The 20,823-nt window shown below is 47.4% G+C and overlaps 1 protein-coding gene across 7 annotated transcripts in view; it reads right to left on the bottom strand.

Annotated features, from left to right (window-relative positions):
- Positions 1 to 210: 210 nt before the first annotated feature.
- CRACR2B (calcium release activated channel regulator 2B) overlaps positions 211 to 20,823 on the bottom strand; it is a 46,162-nt gene continuing 25,549 nt past the window's right edge. For all 7 annotated transcript variants that reach the window (XM_039728376.1, XM_039728371.1, XM_039728373.1 and 4 more), the window contains 14 exons: positions 20,425 to 20,571; positions 20,031 to 20,121; positions 19,811 to 19,903; positions 16,728 to 16,915; positions 15,979 to 16,050; positions 15,498 to 15,552; positions 11,236 to 11,315; positions 8,641 to 8,935; positions 8,329 to 8,470; positions 8,018 to 8,099; positions 5,564 to 5,678; positions 4,061 to 4,168; positions 3,322 to 3,398; positions 211 to 2,316 (listed from right to left, as the gene is read on the bottom strand). In XM_039728376.1, coding sequence (XP_039584310.1) covers positions 2,232 to 2,316; positions 3,322 to 3,398; positions 4,061 to 4,168; positions 5,564 to 5,678; positions 8,018 to 8,099; positions 8,329 to 8,470; positions 8,641 to 8,935; positions 11,236 to 11,315; positions 15,498 to 15,552; positions 15,979 to 16,050; positions 16,728 to 16,915; positions 19,811 to 19,903; positions 20,031 to 20,121; positions 20,425 to 20,571 — 1,630 coding nt within the window. In that variant the 3' untranslated portion in view covers positions 211 to 2,231. The remainder of the gene's footprint in view (positions 2,317 to 3,321; positions 3,399 to 4,060; positions 4,169 to 5,563; positions 5,679 to 8,017; positions 8,100 to 8,328; positions 8,471 to 8,640; positions 8,936 to 11,235; positions 11,316 to 15,497; positions 15,553 to 15,978; positions 16,051 to 16,727; positions 16,916 to 19,810; positions 19,904 to 20,030; positions 20,122 to 20,424; positions 20,572 to 20,823) is intronic.

Raw genomic sequence — 20,823 nt, forward strand, 5'->3', positions numbered from 1 at the left:
GAGATTAATGTCTTCTGAGTTGCCCCCAAGACATGGGTTCCTGGTTAACTATCTCCCTGCTTGTAAGACCACCTGTGTACCACCATGGGGGAGAGGCCACTTCCTGAGCAGTGAGAAGGGAAGGTCACACTAGGATCAGTGATTGAAGATGGGAGGCTGATCTCCTGCAGCACCTGTAAAAAAATCTCTCAACACAACCACCCGTAAGACAGCATTTCTTTATTGCCTGTACTGTTTGCACACTAAGAAAACATACTTAAGGTTGCACATTGAAAGAATCTGCTGGATCTTGCCATTGCAGTATGACAGCACTGATAAAGGTAACACACAGAACTGGCCCCTATTTGTGTGTCAGCCGTGTTTCACGCCTTTGTCTCGGGTGTGCTGTGTACAGAGCATGGGAGGTGCACGTTCAGAACACCTTAGCATGGATTCCCCTTCCCAAAAATCACTTCTTGCAAACACGAGCAGTCCATCTGGTGGCACTGTAGGTGTTACTCCAGGCTCCACACCAGCCATCCTAGTTCCTTCAGGGCCTCTTGTAGCTTTCTGATTCCGAGTCTCTGGAAGGCATTAGTGCTGTTGATAGTGTGAGCCACAGCCAGCCAACAGTAAGGACTGAGCAGGATCTCACTACTTTTAGCTCTTCCTTTTACTCCGAAATCCTGCTCTTCCAGACAAAAACTTCCATTTTCCTATTGGAAGTAAAGGGCACCAGAAAGTGCCATGGAAATTCTTTGTACTACTGATGTCTGCAGGTGACTCAGAGCACTTTTCCTGCCTGGGATATTCCCAGTGAAATTTGTACAATAAATAGACATTGAGAGTAACCGCCTCATCCCAAGAGAGGAAAGACCATGGACAAGAACAGGCCTTCCCTATACTGCAAGGTTTGGAGGCTGCGTCACAGCTGCAGTTTGTGCCTAAAATGTCAGTCACATATAGAAATAGCCTTGAAGACAAAAGGGGAAAGGGCACTTACAAAAACTCACTTAATCCCAAGGCTTTGAGAGCTGCTGAGCTGCAAACCAGAAAGCATCGCAGCCCAGAAGCCCCATGCCCAGGCACCATGGCAGCTTTGTCAACAGGAGCACTTCTGGGGGCAGTTTCTACTTCTGCCCTGCTTCTCCTTGCCCTGCCCCTTAGTGACAAAAGGGCCCCTTCCCAATGGGAACAGATTCAGTCTGGCTCTTTCTCAGGCCCTTCACCCGTCAAGTGAGGCTGTTGCTCAAGGTCCCTGCAAGAGGAAAAGGTGCATTTCACACAGGCAGCTGCCTTGTGCTTCCATCCAGGTGCATTTGAAAGCACTCTGGTGGGATCCTTCAGGACTGCATGTAAGGCAGTTCCAAGATGCTAGAGATTCTTCAGGAAAGGATAAGAGAACGGGAGGAAACAGGCAGCATTGAGCCTTAAAACAGGCTATAGATGGCTCCCCTGGTTTTACAGACAGCTCCTGCAATGGGCTAGGAATCAGCAGCACATGCAGCGCCTGCGGGTCCCAGGGCAGTGGCTCTGTGCTCTGTAAACATAAGATAGGACAGTGAAAAGGTCCAGAAGGGTGACAAAGCAATGAAAGACATTGGGATGACTCACCCTATCAAATCACATATGGAATCTGTTAACTACAATATTGACAAGCCCAGCCAAATGCTGCAGTAAATCCAGGGCCCAATCCAGATCTTGCAGGAAGCAGTGGAAGTGTTCTCACTCACCACAACGGGCTCTCAGCTGAGCACTGCTGCTGCAGAACCAAGAGGAGATGCCTCCCTCTGAGACAGATGGATCATTACTTAGAGCTAGCCCAAATTTAAAATAGTATCTTTCTCTCTTACATGGAAATTCTGTTTAAAGCAGACCCACTGTGTCCTCTGCTCTCTGCTGCTAGGCCACTGCTTTGCCAGAAAGAACAGGAACAAGACTTCATCCCTTTACAGGGAACCACCCTCTCCAAACAGAAGGCCCAGTCTGTGCTGCTAGCTAAGACCAGCCAAATTCCCTCAAAGCAGAGGCCTCTAGAGACCAGGGCTGCATGCAGACTTGGAAAGTAGAACAGTGCAGATAATATGCACATTTTGGCCTGATTTATGCCTCAAAATTCACAGACTGGGAAAAGCTGCACCTTCCCCAAGTCTCTAGAGAGCTGATACCATCAGATTCAGCTTGCTTGAAAGGAACCCCCAGCTTCATGATACAGCATTGGCACATGTCTCTTGCTGACATACTGGTGTGCTTTATGTGCAGCACCCCTTCCTCCTGCTGATATCCTCCAGCTGCAAGGCATTCTCCCTCTCCCTGTCTTCTTGTGCTGTCAGCAACCTGGAAAGAGCGGCACAGATCAAGAACACAACCTGGTTACTGAGCTCTTCCTGCCAAGGCATTTGCCTCTGCCCTTTGCTCTCCACCAGCCATTTAGGATTTACATTTAGGATTGCTAGAAGTGACAAGCCCAAAGACTGGACTTCTCTGGAAGCTGGGCTGATAAATCTCAGACAGGGAATGAGCATGAATTTCCAGGGAGCAGGGAAAGAAACTGGACACATACAAGAGGGGGTACCATGACATAGTAGTCTGAGCACCAGTGTGAGTGGCCTGTGCCTTATTCCCAAGATCCCCTATTGATGTCAGAACCCTGGGTTGTTTGCTCCACCTGTCTGGGCCATCTTGGCAGTACCATGGTAATAAAGCATGCTGAAGGCACGTGCTGTGGGAGATGTGATTCACCTGGCTGACAAATTAATCTGCCCAGTTAATGAACAGCTAAGTCCTGCTGTGGCTTTAACACAGATGATGCAGGAGGTGGTGAAGAGATAAAAGAAAACAAAAGGATAGTTTTCTTGTGAAATTTGAAATACTTCTTTTCAAAAAACTACCTTTCTTTTAACTAAAAATTTTAGAGCAAATTTCTTTCAGCTAAACAGTATCTTACCTCCTTTTAAAACGACTGCCACTGAAACAGCTCAGTCTGTACAGTGCTTAATAAGATAGGGGAGAAAGAACCCTTAGAGCTGCATGAAGACTTCAAACTGAAAACACCAGCTTAAAATCTGGGACAGTATGCAAGGTTTTTGTGATGAAATATTCAAATTAAACTCCTAATCTTGAAATAGCCAGTTCTACCAGGTGAAGCTTTGTGTACAGAGTCCAGTCTACACTTGGTGCTTTCCAGGCACAAAAGACAAGGACCTGGAGTCAGGTCTCTTTTGGGATGTAACAAAAAGTTCATCTCTGACACCCCTCTCTTCTTGCCCATTCCCCAGAAGAGCCCACACCAGTCACCTCCAGCTAGGAAGCATCCCAGGGTGACTGCTCATGTTCACTGACCTGGCCATGTGCAGCATGGGCTCCATGATGTTGTAGCCAGTCATGGCACTGCACTCGTAGAACACAGCCTTGTACTCCTGCCAGAGAGCACAGCAAGCACCCACAGTGACTGCCAGCTCTCCCCAACACCATTCACCCACAGCCTTGGGAGCTGGCCCACCCTCATGCCCAGGAACCCTGTCAAGAGGGTGGCTGCTACCCTGCTGGGGAGCACCCTGCTCACCAACCCAGGAGGAGGAGATGCTTTTTCAGCACTGAGGGCCAAGCCAGAGTGTCCAAAAGGGAGCTCTAGGGGAGTTGTTTGGGAAAACATTGTCCAGGGTACTTTGATTCCCTTACCTTTTTGTTGTGAGTCCAGAAGGTAGGAAACTCCTTTGAAACCCTGACTCCCCCCACCCAGCAGGCAGGCAGGCAACAGAGTGAGGAAAGAGGCATTAGGGAGCCCTCAAATGGGAAATCAGCCATGCATGTTCCCCTCAGAAAGAGTGAAATGAGGCATCAAGCCCCACAAGAAATACATGAGCCTGCTCAAGGGCCATTGTCTGCCACATACAGGCCACCACCTCATCCTCCCTTGTACCAGAGGGACCTGGGTACCTGTCCGCATTGGAGAAACAGGGGGTGGGAGGTACCACACTGGAAAAGGGCTCCAAGAAGGGCTTTCTGCCAGCCAGTCTGCCCTGCTCACAGCTGGAGGGTGGCTGCAGAGCAAGTCAAACAGCAGAGCACTGAGTCACACCTTTGCCAGCCTTTCCCCCTCCGCCTTGGGCACTTTCCGGGTCTCTCTCTGCACAGCATCCAATTTATTTCCAAGCAGAAACACCACAGCTCCGTCCTCTATACCTTCCTGCAAAAGAAATAAAGACCCCTAGAGACCCAGCCACTCAGAGCAGATCCTTCTGCCTCAAGCAAACCAGACCTTCAGTGGCAGCAGGATCAGGCCCATTAGATCATTAAAGACCATTCCTTCAGTAGTCTCAGGGATTTGTGAAGGGAAGCTTGAACTAGGGAAACATTCCAAATGTTTGGGGACAATGACAGAGGGGAGACAGGACATAAGTGCCTCTCAGGAAAATAAGAAGTCTAAAGAAAAGCAGCTTTCCCCATAGGCATTTTGGAATTTGTGATCTGGCAGTGATCTGGCAGATCTTCTAAATAAGCTCAGTAATTGTTGTATGTGCAGTACAGTGTCCAATGTGCTGTCCTAAACAACCCCCTTACTTCTGATCAAACTCTCTATAGTAACACTGGCTATAGATATATATAGATATAGAGAGAGAGAGAGAAAGCATGGTCAGAGTAAGAACAGGGCTCAAAGTTATTTCCACAATCAAGTGCCCTGGGTGGCATACAAAACCTGAACAATTTCAAAACAAAATAAATACACAGAGATGGGGAGAGGAAAAGAAGACAGAGATTAAAATATACAGATTTCATGTGGTTTGATTTTCTGTGCACTCAGTTTAACCTTCTTCCTGAAAGGACCCTGGTTTTCAGAGGCTGGTTAGTTTTGAAGATCTTAACATCTTTTAGAGTCCAAATATATAAGTGGTTGTTTGTTTTTTTTCCCCCCAACAGGCTTGTGGAAATTAACAGTGTTTGAATCCTCCAACCTATACTTTACTCATTCCACTGAGATCTGGGTTTTTTGCAACTCGGCACAATCAAAACAAAACCGCCCTTGAAAATTTCCCTTCACCTCTTGATCATCTACACACAACTAATTTAAATTATAAAGAGAGGTATTTTTGTGTCCCCAAGAAGATATAAGCCATAGATAAATGCTTTTAGTGAATGTTTGGAAATAAAAGACGGGGGAAACCCAACAGTATTAATACATTGTTACCAAGTTTTAAATCAAAAAAGGAAATAAAAAGAACCACCTCCCTTTCCTGTGCATAGGCCAGACACCAGATCTCCCTGCCTGAGTACAGGTAGTATGTGACCACATTTAGGAGATGTAGCCAGTGCACGTGGGCTGCTTACAAACCATGCTACTGTTTTGGAAGGTCCCACACGTTCTGCCACAGAAACTGCCCTCCCTGATTTAATGGGATACCACTGGCTTTGTTGCCTTCGACACAAAGCCTCTGGTTCCAAACTGACCAGCACAGGCATCTGCTTTGATAATTCAGCTTCACAAGGTCAACAGGACTTCCCGGGGCACTGAAAAACATCCCTTCCAGGCAGACTGTTGGGGCAAGGGAGCAGCAGCAGCAGTGGAGCCCAGGTCCCCTCTCACCTGGACACTGCTCATCCAGTTCCGCACGGCCAGGAAGGAGCACTCGGCCGTGATGTCGTACATCACCAGGATCCCGTCTGCCTTCCGGAAGTACTGCTTGGTGATGCTCCGAAACCTGAGCCCAGACAAAACCAGAGGCAGCCTCAGAACCACGGCTGTGCCAGGGGAAGTAACCCAGTGGGGTTGTCTGTCTGTCTGTCTGTCAGTGCGGGCTCTCTGCAAGGCCTGGCAGCACCCAGCGTGATGTGTCCCTCAGGGCTGGTGTCTGCACAGATCCCTGCACCTTTGAGACAGGCCAGGCAGCTGTGGGTAGGTAGGAATCTGGCCAAATGCATGGTGCTGAGAAAGCAAGAAAGAAGACCTTTGCAGGTCAGGAAGAAAGAAGCAGAACAATCTATTTGGGTGGGACAGGAAAAGGTAACTTCCTATTAAAAGGGAAACTGATGGAGAAAACATGATCTTTCTCTATAGTCCAGAAGAATCTGCAGACTAAGCTGTAGCACAGTACAAACCAGGCATGCGTAATGCCTGCCCCAGGGCTGCCAAAACAGCAATTAAGAACTCAGCATCAGTACAGTCTGTTTCCATTATCAAATCTATAAACCAATGGCATTGTACATAAAAACTCGGGAGCTAGACACAATTTCCAGGAAAAACTCCTGCAAGACATCTATTTTTTGTTGTCTGTACCATTTAAAACCACAGGACTGTATTTTGTGAATAAATTCCAACCAAAGCAAACCAAACAAAAAACCAAACCAAGCAACCAAAACAACAAACCCAAACCTCAGAATCTGTAAGCACATTGTGACAGAGCCATGATATAACCACAATGATTGCAAACTGATGGATGGGAATGTGTAATTTGGGAATTAATAAATGTAACAAAAGTCCTGAGATCTCACTAGAGAGCTGTATATTTCAGCCCTGCACAGGACAACAAACTCTCTTCTTACAAGCCAAGAAAACCAACAGCTGTTATCCTCCTGTACTCTTCAGACAGTTGCCTGGAGCCTGTTCTTTCTCACTACAATAAGGACACAATATTCTGGCACCTATCCACCTGAGAAAGCACAGACAGTATATTTGGCATTCAAGGTGCACCTTTGGAACCACCAGCCAGGCAAGATGCTCCAGAAGAATCAAAGCTAGCATGCATAAGTCTCAGGGAAGTCACCAAGGAGTTCTCCTTGCATGCTCCAAGGGGTTCTTCCATCTCCTCCTTAGATATTTAGAGTTGAACACCTCCAGCTAGAAGTAATTAATCTTCCTCCAGAAGTAGAAAAGGCTTTTTCTTCTTCCCAGATCTCCTATTTGGTATCAGAGAGCCAAGCTCTCTCTTGTGGGTACACATCTAAGACCTGCTTATTCTGCAGGAGCCTGTGGTAAAGATCCTTCGGCAGAGACAATATCTTGAATTTGGCCTCTGCTGCAATCTGGCCTCAATAAAATGTCACATTTTATGTCATAGCAACTCCCCTTACTGCTTGGTTTCAGCATCAAAATAACCACAGGAGTCCCCTCAGAAATAATTATTTCTTCAGCATGAAGCCTAATTTTGGAAGAGAGAGAGTTGCTTTTCTATAGATACTCCTACTTAGTACATTCCCACCAGCTCTGCATGGTCTGGCTGCCTGAGACAGCATCACTGGCACAGTTTAGGATTAGAATATTCCCATGACCTTGGCTGCCCCCTGAAGGCCTGCCCCCATAACATATTTAGCTCAAAACACCCAGTGCTTATTTTTGTCAGGCCCTTGAGGTTCATGGTCCTCTTGAAATAGCTTCTCATCTTAAGCTTCAAATTATATCCTACATAAAATCTAACTTACATGGAGCCAGTGATGGGCCTTCATCTCTAGTAGCAGACGAGGGTCAAATGTGTCCTCTACCACTCTTGTCCTCACCTGGTAACATCTAGACATATCCCATGCTTTTAAAACTAGAGGGCTTAAAATGGGGAGCAAGTGTTCACTGTCACAGAATGCTGCACAACCCCTCTACCAAGGATTATCTCTTACACGAGTCTATCAGCAGAAGGGACAGTGAAAGAGGCCAATAAGCTCACTGACAGAGTCCAGCAGGGTAGTTCAATCACCTTGCCCACAGGTCATGCTAATTCAGCTGGCTTTGACAGCTGAATCAGATCTGGAAAGGTCACTGTCCTTTCCACCCTTTGAACCCCATGACATACATCTAAGGACAGATTGCTTGGAGCCACAAGCATGCAGGTCAGACACACAGAAAACTAATTTTCTGTCAATCCTCAGAGTGATCTCCCCAGGCCCTGGTTCACAGTCACAGTTTCTAGAAATCTCTGGAACAGACCTTTGCTGCAGGTTTAGCACTGGAATAGCTGTCATGACCTGTCTGGTCCTTCTGAAGCTGATAGTCAGAAACCAGCTGCATGAACTCTTTCCCTTTCCTCCACTGAGCCCAGCAGAAATCGCTCACCTCTCTTGTCCAGCTGTATCCCACAGCTGTAAGGCAACCTGGGTGTTATCCACCATTAGACTCTTCACCTGGTAATCGATACCTGGCAGGAAGGTGACAATGGTTATGAGGTAGCATGGGGAGAGAGCAGCTTGCCATAACAATGGCCAGACAAACTCCATTTAGTTCAGGGAAATTGCAAGATTGATTCAATACTGGGAGAGGGACCATCTTTACCCTCTAGCTGGGCTATAACACAGGCAACAGAGCATTTTCTCAGGCTGCCTTTCCCACCTTCCTTATCCAGAGGAACCAGGCACCCTATTACTTACCAATGGTTGCATTGAGCTCAGCCAAGAACCTGTCATAGCAGAAGCGGTGGATGAAGGAGCTCTTCCCAACACCAGAATTCCCCACAAACACCACTTTAAAGATGCGGTCTGGGGAACAGCTGGCTGGTTCCAGTGCTTGGAGCTGCAATGGAAAAAGACATGAGGTTTTGAAGAGCCCAGCTGAAGGCAGTGCTTTGATTTAGGGAGTGGACCCCTGCACTGTAAATCTGTGGAGCTGGAGTTTGATGGGAAGAGAGTCAGACACCAACCCCAGCAGGTATTAGAGGAACAACCCCAGGTAACTGCACTCACCCTGGTTTCAGTGCCAACAGGCTGGGCTCGAGGAGGCAGCAGAGCAGCATCTAGGCCATCTGCATTTTTTCTGCAGTCAGAGTCACCCTTCAAAGTCATCTTAAACCACTCAGGATCTGCTGCCAAGGGCCATCTCTCCTCATCTCCGCTGTTCTCTCCAAAGTTTGTGCTGCCTCCTTCTCCTGTCTTCATCCATACCCCATTCCCTGGGAAGTATTTACAGTTCTTTCTGTTGGGTTCTTCCACTGCCACATCCGCTGGGAAGGTGAAGGGAAGGTCCGCAGAGGCCAGTTGTCTGTATTAAAGTCCACAGGCAGCACAGACAGGGTGGGAGAGGGGAGGACACAGGGAAAGAAGGAGGTTGCAAATTCCCAACCAACCAATGCAATCCAATTAGTGTATATGAAGCTCACACAGGAACTCCATATATTCACTCCCCGTGACCAAGGCATCAGTGGCTCCCCCAGGGAAAGAGAGACAGCTCACCAGAGCTGTGCTGTACTCTCATGTGCTGACAAATACTTAACTAATTTTAATAAAAATTGCCACTTTGGATTTTTCAAGAATTCTTTGCCTACTGCTTCCCCCAGCAGTGAAAAAATGAGGCAAAACATACAAAATGAAAGCATTTAAAAAAAAAAAAGGGCAATAATTACCCCTGTATTTTTGTTACTAAATACCATACAAAAAGAAATAACAGAATGTTCCCACACAAGAGCAGGCTGATGCACTGGGGGTAGAGCTGATGTGGTAGCTGGAGGAACAACGTTCAAAACAACACCTAAAATAACCAAGTTAAACTGCTGGAATCACTGCTGAGGAGCAAGGCAGCACTACTGGTTTTCTATGGTTAAAGAACTAGACAAGGAATGAGAAGACCTAGAATTAGGCTGAAGATATTTATCCACCACAGATGTCTCCGTTGCTTTCAGTGTCCAGCAGATGGCATTTGGAAGGAAATTAGAGTGACCAGAATGTACTACAGTCAGTTTCTTCAGAGGCAGGACATCCCACCCCCTCTGCAACTTTTCTCTTTCTGTTAGAAGAATTGTCTGGATTCCTGCACTTTCTCACTCCAGCAAGTACACTTCATCTGGGTTGCAAAATCCATGTGCTGCCATGCCTACACGTTTTTTTTAAAGGGAGCTCACATTCCTGGTTGCCCTCCCTGCATTTGCCCAAATGCCAGCCCAGAGCCAGGCCAGCTGGAACTCCTCCCTCTTGAAAATGAACAGTCTCAGGCTCTGGGGAATGGCATCTATCTCCCAGGGCTGGCAAAATCACACAATGAGTGGGCTCAAGACCCTCTGTAGTGGGAGCAAAGGGACAAACACAAAACTCTGAACAGAGACCTCAGATCTAATGGATTTCTTTTCATGTTTCTCAAGCAATGTGGTGTGACACAGCACCAGGATAGAGATGGGACCAAGAACTACTTCTCCCCTTCTCCCATCACCTTAGTAGCCAAAATTCTCCAGCTGTTAAGCCTTTCCAGGAGGTTTCTTCCAGTAGCAGCTAGAAGGATCTTTACAAGAAATAATTGCAAAAAGAGGAAGATGGGAGAACTTAGTTATCTGATTCAATGGACAGAATGAGGCAGTCACAACCATGAAGGAGCTCTGCCTCAGACCTCGCCAGGCAACCTCCCACCCTGGGCCCAAGAATCTCCAGAGTCTACCTGGTTTTCCATAAATCCATGCGCCAAGGAGCCTTGAGCTGAATCCTTAAATTACAATCCAGAACTGCAAGCATTAAGGATGAGTTTACGTTGGAAGAAACTGAGCCTAGACCTGTGTCTCTGGCTGGCACCAGGAGAAACTGGGCAGCAATGGAACTTTCTGCTGAGACCAGATAAGAAACAGGGGAACACGCTGCCTTTAAAACTTGTTTGGGACCAGCAGTTGCAGTGAGATCCACCTCCAAGCCAGGTCATTGTATATTCTGCATGTAGAGTGGGAAAAAAAAGAAAAGACCTTGGCCACACAGATGAGCTGCCTGCCTTGGCTGAAGGGAGGCCTGGTGTGCCAGGTGAGCATCTGCAGAGGTGTAGAGGGAGATGAGCAGGATGAACCCACCTGGAGCCAGGCCCTCTCCTTGAGGCTTTCAGCTGCCAGAAGGAACCCAACCCTTGTGCAATTTCTGCCCTCTCCCATGCCCCAGGGATATGGACTCTGGCACAAGGCACCAGTGGACAGGATTTGTGCCTGAGGACAAACTGGCACACCTGGGAGTTGATCCAGTCATTTCAACAGAGCTGCCTGACTCAGAAAGAGGCAGCCTTTGTGACTCCCATCCCATTAACAGTCCCAGACCTTCTGGTGATATTTAGACTTGCTCCCCCCATTGCTGCAGGCATAAGCAGCAGCAGGGCCACCTCCCTATGGACATCGGTGAACAGTATCCTCAGCTTCATGCTGAGCTAACACCACCTGATGCCAAGAGACAGCTAAAGCACAGAAAAACTGCACCACACCACACTCCCAAAACCAGCCAGCACCAAGGTGGGAGAACCAGACCCAGGACACAGCTTGACTGACAGGGCACTGCAGTGGGCACGGACTGACACCATGGACACGACACAGACACCCATCTAACCGTTTGACAGGCTTGTCCTCCAGCAGCAAACTGCCTAGCACTGACCCTTTCTTCAACAGGGCATTTTTGTTCTGAGGAACCTGGAAGTTGAAAAGAGAAGGAATGAAGAATGTGATTACAGCCCCAGTTCAACCACTCCCCACCTCTGTAGAGCACTTTGGGGAGGCAAGGCTGGAGCCCTGGCAGCCCCACATGGTGCAGTGATAGTGCCTCACTGGAAGGCTGAAAGAGGTGAGCACAGGGCTTGCTTTTCTCAGTTCAAATAATTTAATTCCTGCAAGAAGCCATCACTGTTGCTGCTTTCTCCTTCACTTGAAAATCCATCAAAGTGGTGATGTCCCAAACTGAATTCTTCCTCTAGGCAGGCAGAGTTTTTATTTCTGTGGCTTGTTCTGCACTTGGTCTCACCGCTGAATCTTTCCCCACCTGCCTCTTTCTTATGCTAATGTTTTGTGGGGCAGACCAATTGCCCTTTCCTCAGAAGACACTGTACCCTTCCTTGACCTGTACTCACCTAGAGCTGCACACGAACCACAAGAAAGGAAGGAGGTAGCTCAGGAAAGGAAGGGGGCAGCTCTGCAAAGGGTGATGTACATGCTCTGCCTTACACCAACATCCCTCCCCATGCTTTCCTCCTACTTATCACAGAATGAACACTTTCTACAGCCAGTACCTGCTCCTGAGAGAAGGAGAAAGCAGGACAACCTCTCTCCCAACCCTCTTCCCTCCCATACAGCAGCTCAGGAAAGGAAGGGGGCAGCTCTACAAAGGGTGATGTACATGCTCTTCCTTACGCCAACATCCCGCCCCATGCTTTCCTCCTACTTACCACAGAATGAACACTTCCTACAGCCAGTAGTTACCTGTTCCTGAGAGAAGGAGAAAGCAGGACAACCTCTCTCCCAACCCTCTTCCCTCCCACACAGGACATTGCCATTCCCAGCAGAGTCACTGCTCTGGCCACACATACAAAATGTGAAGTGAGAGACAGCATGGAAAGGTGCCCATCACATGGGCACTAGGGGAAAGGGAGAGGTATTCAGTCTGCAAATCTGAAGATTTCTAACATGTCCTTACTGGCTATTTCTGAGGGAAAGGTGGAGGAAGAAGGGTTTGCAGTCTGCCAGATCTACCTCTCACAGCAGTTTTGAACTGACCAAACACCTGCAGGCAGCTCTGGACAGGCCTTCCTTCATGCTTCCCACAGCCTGGAGGACTACAAAGATTATTTCTTCAATAATCCTTACTGAAGGCTTATTTTAAAAGGCTAAAAAATTAGGAAGCTGTTCTGTTGGTCAGAATTCCCAGAACATCTTTACTGCAATGCAGTCTAATAAAGGGAGACACTCCAAACTCCACAGAAGGCCTGACCCAACTAGGAGCTTCGCAGGGCAAGAACAAAATATTTTTTACATATGAAACTGATGTTCAAAAGAAACTCCAGCTACAAAAACACTGTGAGGCTCACGATTGTGAAGCACAAATCTCCCAAGGCAAATGACCCCCAAGTGCATAACAGTCCAGTCAACACAGCCAGGCTGTGGTACAGACAACCAGTGGTTCTCCAGCAGGGAAAAGGCAAATGACCCCCAAGTGCATAACAACAGTCCAGTCAACACAGCCAGGCTGTGGTAGAGACAACCAGTGGTTTTCCAGCAGGGACAGAAGTGGAAGTTTTCAGTGTTTGATCAGCTTCACTCAAGGGCACCCTCTAGCCACACAGAAGGAGGAAATTGTGTTACAGGCCACTGGAGCTGAGTCACAACCTTCAAGTCACCTGTGGAGCAAAAGGACTCCCATACAATCTGCTCTGCCACCACCTTACCTGGAGAGGGAACAGCCTGCAGAGCACAGACTTGGGTAAGAAAGGAGGAACAATGGGGCATGTTTTGCCATTGGTTCTGCCATGCTTTATTGGCCTGCCAGGTTTGTGTAACATTTGGTTTTTCACCAGGATGGTGAAGGGACAGATGTGACGTCACAGCTGTGTAACACATGATGACAAGGATTCCACAACAGCACATGTACAAGCATTTTGGATGGGAAAGATTCTGGTTTACCAGTGAAATAAAAATACATGTCAAAAGTAGTCAAAGTACCAAAACACTCTTCACGATGAACAGACATGAAATTTGCTCTGTCAACATAAAGCACACAAGCATAACTCCATAGCCAGATGGGTCATGGGTGTGAAACTGAACCTGCAACCCTTGGGTCTTAAAAATACCCATCAGTGGTTTGCACATTGATAGAAATAGCCACATATCGCTATCTGTGACCCAGCCTCTCTTGCCTGGGACAAGAGAGTGCCCCACAGTGCAGTGGGGCCAGGGTCTGCTCACCCTGGCAAGGCAGGAAACTCTTATGAAGAGCAAGGTATTAAGCTGGGAACTGAGAAGAGCAAAGGAGCAGTGACTGGGTATCAGCCACATACAGCCCAACTCCTCCTACCAACCACCTCAAAATCTTTGCTATGAAAGAACATCTGTTCACCACTCCTCGATTTCACAGAAATAATTCTTCCCAGCACTAAAAGAGGGTATTAAGGCCTTGGGTTTCTTTTTAGCCTGTAGAAGCACTGATAGTCTCTGGCAGAGTGTGTGTTGCACACTAGGGATCCCCATCAGAAGGCTGGACTCTCCTTTTTGCTTCTGCAGGGAAGTATTGCCATTTTCTCCCCCCCTTACTGCAAGACAGGCAGGGGAACACACCTTCTGCAGGTGTATGATGATAGCAGCATCTCTGCAAGCCCTTGGAGCCCTGCTTCCCTGTGGACTGAAATGAGAGCAGCCAAAGGAAAAAACCTTATTCCAGTAAAGGCTTCAACTGCCCAGCAAGACACAGCCTTGCCAGAGGAACAATGGTGGCAGGAGTTCACCCTGTGCCTCGTTCCCCATTGCCAGTGCTGGGAGAAGGGAGAAAGCAGCCCCTCTGTGCTGTGACTCTCTGTACTGGGCTCTTGCTTGGGTCCACCTGCAGCAGCAGGTCTTAGCAGGGGAGCAGAAGGAAGAGAGGAGAAGCAGACAAGCTTTGCACACACAGAGGTACAGACGTGAGCTGTGGTCTCCACAGGCCATCCATCCACCCACAGGAACCCACAAGCTGATGAAGCACAACACATGGAAGAAGGAGAAACCATTTTCTTTGCCTGCTTGCACTAGATTCTGCTACAGAGTGACTGTGCTTATGGCTTTTCCAAGAGGGAGCAGGAAGCTCTGGTGTACATCTACATAGTTAGCAGCTTTTAAAACGAAGACTGAAGAAAAAAAATCTTCCAGATTTTAGAAACATATACCTCACCTCTATCCAAAATTGTTACTGACATTATTTTATATGCTCTCCACCTAGAGAACTCCAACCTCTGAACTGAACATGCCATTTTGTTTCCCATACAGGCACAATCCCTGTGTTTCCTTCCAGAGTCCTTTACACAGCAGTCAGAAAAGCTCTATCATAGCCTATCACTTTCCTCCCAGCAAGTCACCTACTTCAAGATCTTCAGGTGGGGCATGATCCCAGAGCAGGCAAAGACATGGTGGCAAGGATGGGTCCAAGAGGGCAGAGCAGCTATGCAAGCAACATTTGGGAACACAAAAATTTTATAATGAAAAATAATAATAATAATTAAAAATAGACCACATATCTGTGTTTATCTTGGCACCTGGGAAAGGCCAGAGATTGACAGTTCCAGACAAGAGAGATCCTGCTTTCTCCTAGTTCTCTGACACAAGGCTCACTGCTGCACCCAGCAGAGTTCACAGGAATGGGGACTCCCCTTCAAGAGGAACCTCTGAAAACATCTGCTACAAACTCAGGGGGTCAGAAAAACTCCAAAACCCTCCTGTATCACTCCATGCCCAGCCAGCCAGCAGCACATGTGAGAATCCATCTTCGTCCTCACCACCCAGCTCCAGGATGCATCCAGCTTGTCTCCCCTCCATGCACGTGCCCAGTGCCTGGCACAACACACAGAGCCCACATGTGCAGCAGGCAGCACCCACTGCAGCCCTGCACAGGGCTATGTGACAGTCCCCAGCCATCGTGCCCTGGGTTAAACCCAGACAGTTGGCAGCAGCAGCCAGCAGAGCTTGCCTCCAGCACAGACACACAGGTGCTGCAAAGTCTGTATTAAGCACAACACCAGGCCCCAAGAGCTCTTGTCATTGTCCCCCGTGGAAGTGACAGGCCCCCAAGTGGTGACAGCAACAGCAGCAGATGAGAGGAGGGTGGTTGGGAATTAAGGTTTTCTTTCTTAGACTAACCAGCTTCTTGGCTTCAAAGGCATCTCGCTCATCTCGAAGTTTCTTGTTCATTTCTCTGCTCCAAAGGAAGACACAGGAAAGACACAATGAGATGCTTGCCAAAAAGTAAGTAAACCCCAACATTTGAAAGTGAGAACAAAAAGAGAGCTTGGGAACAGAGATTAAGATGTTTATAGCCAGACATGTTGGGATTTCCATGTATCCCAGCCGAGGTCATGGGCTCTACATGGTTGCCTAAGCCAGCAGGAAAGACTAAATTCCTCCAGAGGAGGGATTACCTTGTGAAATAACAAAGCCTGTAATGTGCCAGAGCTGGCCAAATTGCACAACTCTGTCTGGACCTAGGAAAACAAGCAGAGTCTAAACACTGCTTGAATAAATCCTGTAGCTTTCCATGGGAGAAATGAGCACAGTGCTGAAACTTCAACCCCTTAGAGGCATAAGAGCTCAGCAATTCCCTCCAGCCTTCATCAGTTCTCACCTGAGGAGCTCCAGCTGCCGAAGGAGGCTTTGTTTCTCTTTCTGCATATTCTTGGAGACTCTGAACACATCCCTGGGCAAAAGGTATTTTAAAATAAGGGGAAATAAATTAATGGGAGAGAAAATGCAAACATCCCTCTCTCAGGGGCACTCATGGAATTCTCAAAGACAAGGGTGTGCCTCATGCTTAGGACAATTCAGAGGAAGCAGCGCTGTTCTGGGAGCTGGGATGGTTCTACCAGAACTCTCCTGCTCTCCTCCAATACAAGAGCAGGCAACTCATCCCCTCCACTTTCTCGGCTGCTGGAAATGGGAAGAATGCTCACTGCCTTCTGGATCTGAAATCTCTCCATGTTTTATATAGGTACTATTAGATTTAACCCAGAAATGGGAACAGAATTGATTAGAAGAGAATCTTTAAAGAGAATATTATAGAGGGGATAGTGAACTGGAAAATATACGGAGAATCCTCCTTTAGGCTGAGGAACATTTGTATTTTCGTACTGATTTTCTAGAACATATCAATTTCCCACAAAAGGCAGGTAAGAGTTAGCAGTATCACTCTCTATTTAGGCCCATATGACCATTGGGTTGTTTTTTCTTTTCCCCAAAAAATGACAGGCAATCTGGTGACTGCTGATGAGACCAAGACTCCTAACTAGGGATAATTATTATTTAATTGCATGCCCAACCTTTCCTTCTCTGTCCATGTCTTTGCCCTAATACCACACCTTTCCTGTTTTTTCCCACCTGTCCTTCTGCTCTTGCTCAATCTGAGCCTCTTTCTGGAGCTTCTGTAATTGCCCCTTCACTGCCTCTAGCTCCCATTTGCTTTTCTCCAGCTCTTCCAGCAGGTTCTCATTCAGGTGCCGGAGCCTTTCGTTCTGCACGCGTGTCTCCAGCTGCTCCGAGTTCAGAGACTGTAGCTGATGTTCCAGCTGCAATGGGAGAGGATGAAGAGGAGGGGTTAAACACAGAGGAAGGGTTTTGTGCTATAATCACAACTTTAAATACAAGCTGAAAAAGCAGATGTAAACAATGAGGCAGAAGGGGGTAAAAACAATCTAAGTCTACAGAACCACCAGTGGCATCGAGAGTGAACTGGAAGGAATTCTCTCTCATCATGTCAGCACTGGGGAACAAAGCAATGCAATTAGGCACAGCTGAGGAAGTGCTCAGGCAGCAGGAGCAGCCTGATGCTGTCAGGCACTGTAGGACTCAGAGTGCAAATGGGGGTCCAAAGAGGACTGGAAAAATTTGGGTGGAAGCAGAGTTGTGTCTGTTGGGACTTAATAAACAGAGTTGTTGAAGTGCATCCTCTAGTTCAGGGGCTTCCTGAGCCCATGGCAGCTGAATGGAGGATACATCGAGGTGCTAGGGGCATTTCACACTACACCTGGAAAATGAAGTCATTGGGTGGACTGCTAGAGACAGGACCTTGGGCTAAGATGCAATTTAAACGCCACTGGAGCGCAGCTGCACTCTAGGCAACACAAGCCCCCAGCACAACTAACAAGCCTGATTTAGGAAGTTCAAAGCCTGCTGCCATGTACTCATTCAGTGACTCAATTCCCTACAAATGGCTGGCATAGTCTGGGAAACAGACAGACAGACGTAGCAGCCAAAGCTGCCCATCTCAGATGACATGGAGGGCATTCCAAGAGGGCTCATAGTGACACTGCAGTCTCCAGACAGCCACACCAGCTAACCAGGGCCCTCTGCTGAAGCTGCTGCTACACAGAAATTCCAGTACCCATCTGAGAACATACAGCTCAAAATAAAAGCATGCAATCCATGCTTATAACTAGAGAGAAACACCAGGAATCAGGTCTGATCAGGGTAGCAGGTGGCAGAGTCAGCCTCCACATTTACACCTTCAGCTTGCCTTTTCTCTCAGCCTACTTTCTTCCCCTCTCAAAAGAAAAATAAAGCAGCACACCATGGCAGAAGATAAAATGCTTTTTTTCTTGCTACCCTCCTCTCTGCCAGCACACATGTACAACTGTCAAGAGCAGGAATGAACAGATCTGATGTTTCCTAGGTTCCTTGAAACACAAATCTCACCTTTCTCCTCACTGAGGCTAGAAGAGCAAGCCACACCCAGCTCTGCCTGGAGTCCTCCACTCCTGTGGACACTGGAGAATATTTCAGCAAGACTACATGTGCTGAGCAGTGGAGTTGAGACTGAAAACCAGCAAGCCCTGCTTACAGCCTTCAGATCTTTCAATAAGCCAAGGAATCGGCTTTAAATGAAGCACACCTGCCCCTCCCTGAAAAGCGTCCATCACGCTCAACTCTCCCGTTTATGTGGTCTGTCCTTGGAAGCAATGCTGTGGAACAGTAACATCACAGTACTGGTCTTAGGCCACAAGAGGGACCCGATTATCCACACAGCTCAGTACAAGCCTCAGTTAAGAGCAGCAGAAGTGACTATTTGAGTAACAGCAAGTGTTCATGCAGCCCAAGTGCTCTGCTCTGACCCTCAGCAAGAGCAGATGCTACCTAGGAAGAGCATTCCTGAGCTCCTAACTATGGTTCACTCCCCTCATGTACTCCCCCATCTATGGTTCCTGGACTAGGGATGCTAGAGGCCACACCTCTGACTATTCTTCCTTTCAATGAATATTTACAAGCCTATTTGTTTGTCCAATTCATTTTTGAACTGCTGATACTGCCTGCCTCTTGGGGCCAAAAGTCCAGCTATATATACATATGTCTCTGTATAAAGAAGTGTGTTCTTCTCAATAAAAGTCATACTGGTCTCGTTGAGTGTCCCTCACCTTTGCTGTTGCAGGACTTTGGGAACAGCAGCTTTGTCTGGACTTTATCCATCACTTTTCTGAGTTCACAAATATCACGTGCATCTTCCCTCAGTCTCCTCCTCTCCAAAATGTAAAAGTCTAGACTTTCCTGGTTTCTCTTCCTAAGGCAAATTTTCGATTTTCTTAATAATATTAGCACTCTGTATTTTCATTTTTGAGACAGACAGAGTGGAATTAGAGGAGAACAGAACTGCACACACTGAAGCACATCAAAGATGTGGGCAGCAGGAAAACCACACCCTCTGTCTTATTCTCAATATCCTTCCTGAGGGCACCTCAGTTGTGCTGGCTTTCCCAGCTGCTGGACAATGAGCTGGTGATTTCAGAGAAGTCCCGTTTCATCCACATCACAGCTGGGTATCCAGCTGCAATACCCCCGTCTCCAGCATCTTGCAGGTACCTGCCGTGACTTTCTGTGGGGGCCACATCTCAGTTCTTGAGACACCAAGGAAAAAGGCGTCTGGAATGGACCATGCCATACAAATGTGCATGCTGGGGATGGCAGGCTAAAGGAAAGCTTGTGCTTTACTCTTTTATATGACTGATTAATCAGTATGTCATCAAGTGCCCAAATGCAAGTAGACAACATGTACCTCTCTAAGTGTCACAGAACTGTTCACTCTGGGTCATCTTGGAGTAGTCAGAACACAAAAACTAGAGAAATCTGGCTCTTTTATGTCCACACACATCTTCCTTGCAGACCACAAAAAGCTTCTAACTCACAACTTTCAAAATCTTACCCCATCTTCCTTGCCAGCATTGTACAACTGATAGGAAGATTGTGCCAAGAATGCCAAAACACACACAGAACAGCATTGCAGCTGACGACAAATCAATTATTTGACAAACCAGCTCAACACCTCCAGAGACAGGAGAAGACTTCACTAGCTAGAGCCAAATTATCTAGTGCCAAACCCTCAGCAGCTGAACACCATTTTCTATCAGAAAATGCCTGAAGAGAAAGAAGCAGGGGGGGATGTGTTTTGTTAGAATGGATTTGGATCCCATTACCTTCTTCTGGCGGTAGAGGATTTTCTCCAGCTCCTGCTCTTTGTTGTGCAGTTCCTTCTGGAGCAGGTTACTCCTGTCATGCCTCAGGGCTTCCTGCAGAAGTAAAGACACACAGTTGTGCACAACACCCAGCACAGAGCTGCTCCTTGGCCATAGGAGCCACCACCTCTACTTCAGAACAAAGGCAGATTGCCTTCAAGCCAAGACAGAGAGAAAGTACCTGGCAGACCAGCCTCTCCCTTTCTGCTTTGATCTGTTGCTCCATTTCTTCATAAAGGCACCTGACTTCTCGATCATGATCTGACTCCTTCCTACAAAACATAGGTGCACACAGGTCAGGAGAGAAAAAGAGTACAGAAAGGAAAGAGGAGGGTGGAAACAGATTCCTACTAACAGCTGTGTGGCACTGAGTGGGATTTTAACCAGACTGAATGTTCTGGGCGAGCACTGCTGCAGAGCAAACCCATGGGAACAGACCAAGACAGAGTCATTTTATTACAGCAAGAAATATCTCTTTTATGGTGCATCCTGTAACCCAGTCTCTCCTTGCATCTGAGGCAGGATCCAGGCATCAGCTAGCTCCTGGCAGCAAATGGCCATGATGTTCTCCTTACCTCTTCAATGCTTGCTCCATGGACTCCTTCTCATGATTCACCTCCTTTATGTACGACGAAACACGCAACAGAAACTCTTCAAAATTGGACAAGAGCTCTGGACGCTCCTTTCGTAGACGAGCCCAGAGCTCCCGAATCTCATGTGGGCTGGAGCAAGCATAAGGAGAGAAGGGAAGCAAGAGAGTTACTGTGTCATCTTATGGACTGTTATTCCAGCTCCAACATGCACTCAGGACAGACTGCTATTCTCCTGTGATGATCTCTGTTACACCATTACAGCAGAGAGGGAAATTGGACAGTGACAGAGCATGCATGTGGACTGGGATCTATTGTGAGGTCAAAATAAAGGAAGTCATCTGCAAGAAGGAAAGAAAAATAATCTAGGAAGCAAACATGGAA

The sequence above is a fragment of the Passer montanus genome, unplaced genomic scaffold, assembly GCF_014805655.1.
Source record: "Passer montanus isolate IOZ18808 unplaced genomic scaffold, ASM1480565v1 scaffold65, whole genome shotgun sequence".
Taxonomy (NCBI): domain Eukaryota; kingdom Metazoa; phylum Chordata; class Aves; order Passeriformes; family Passeridae; genus Passer; species Passer montanus.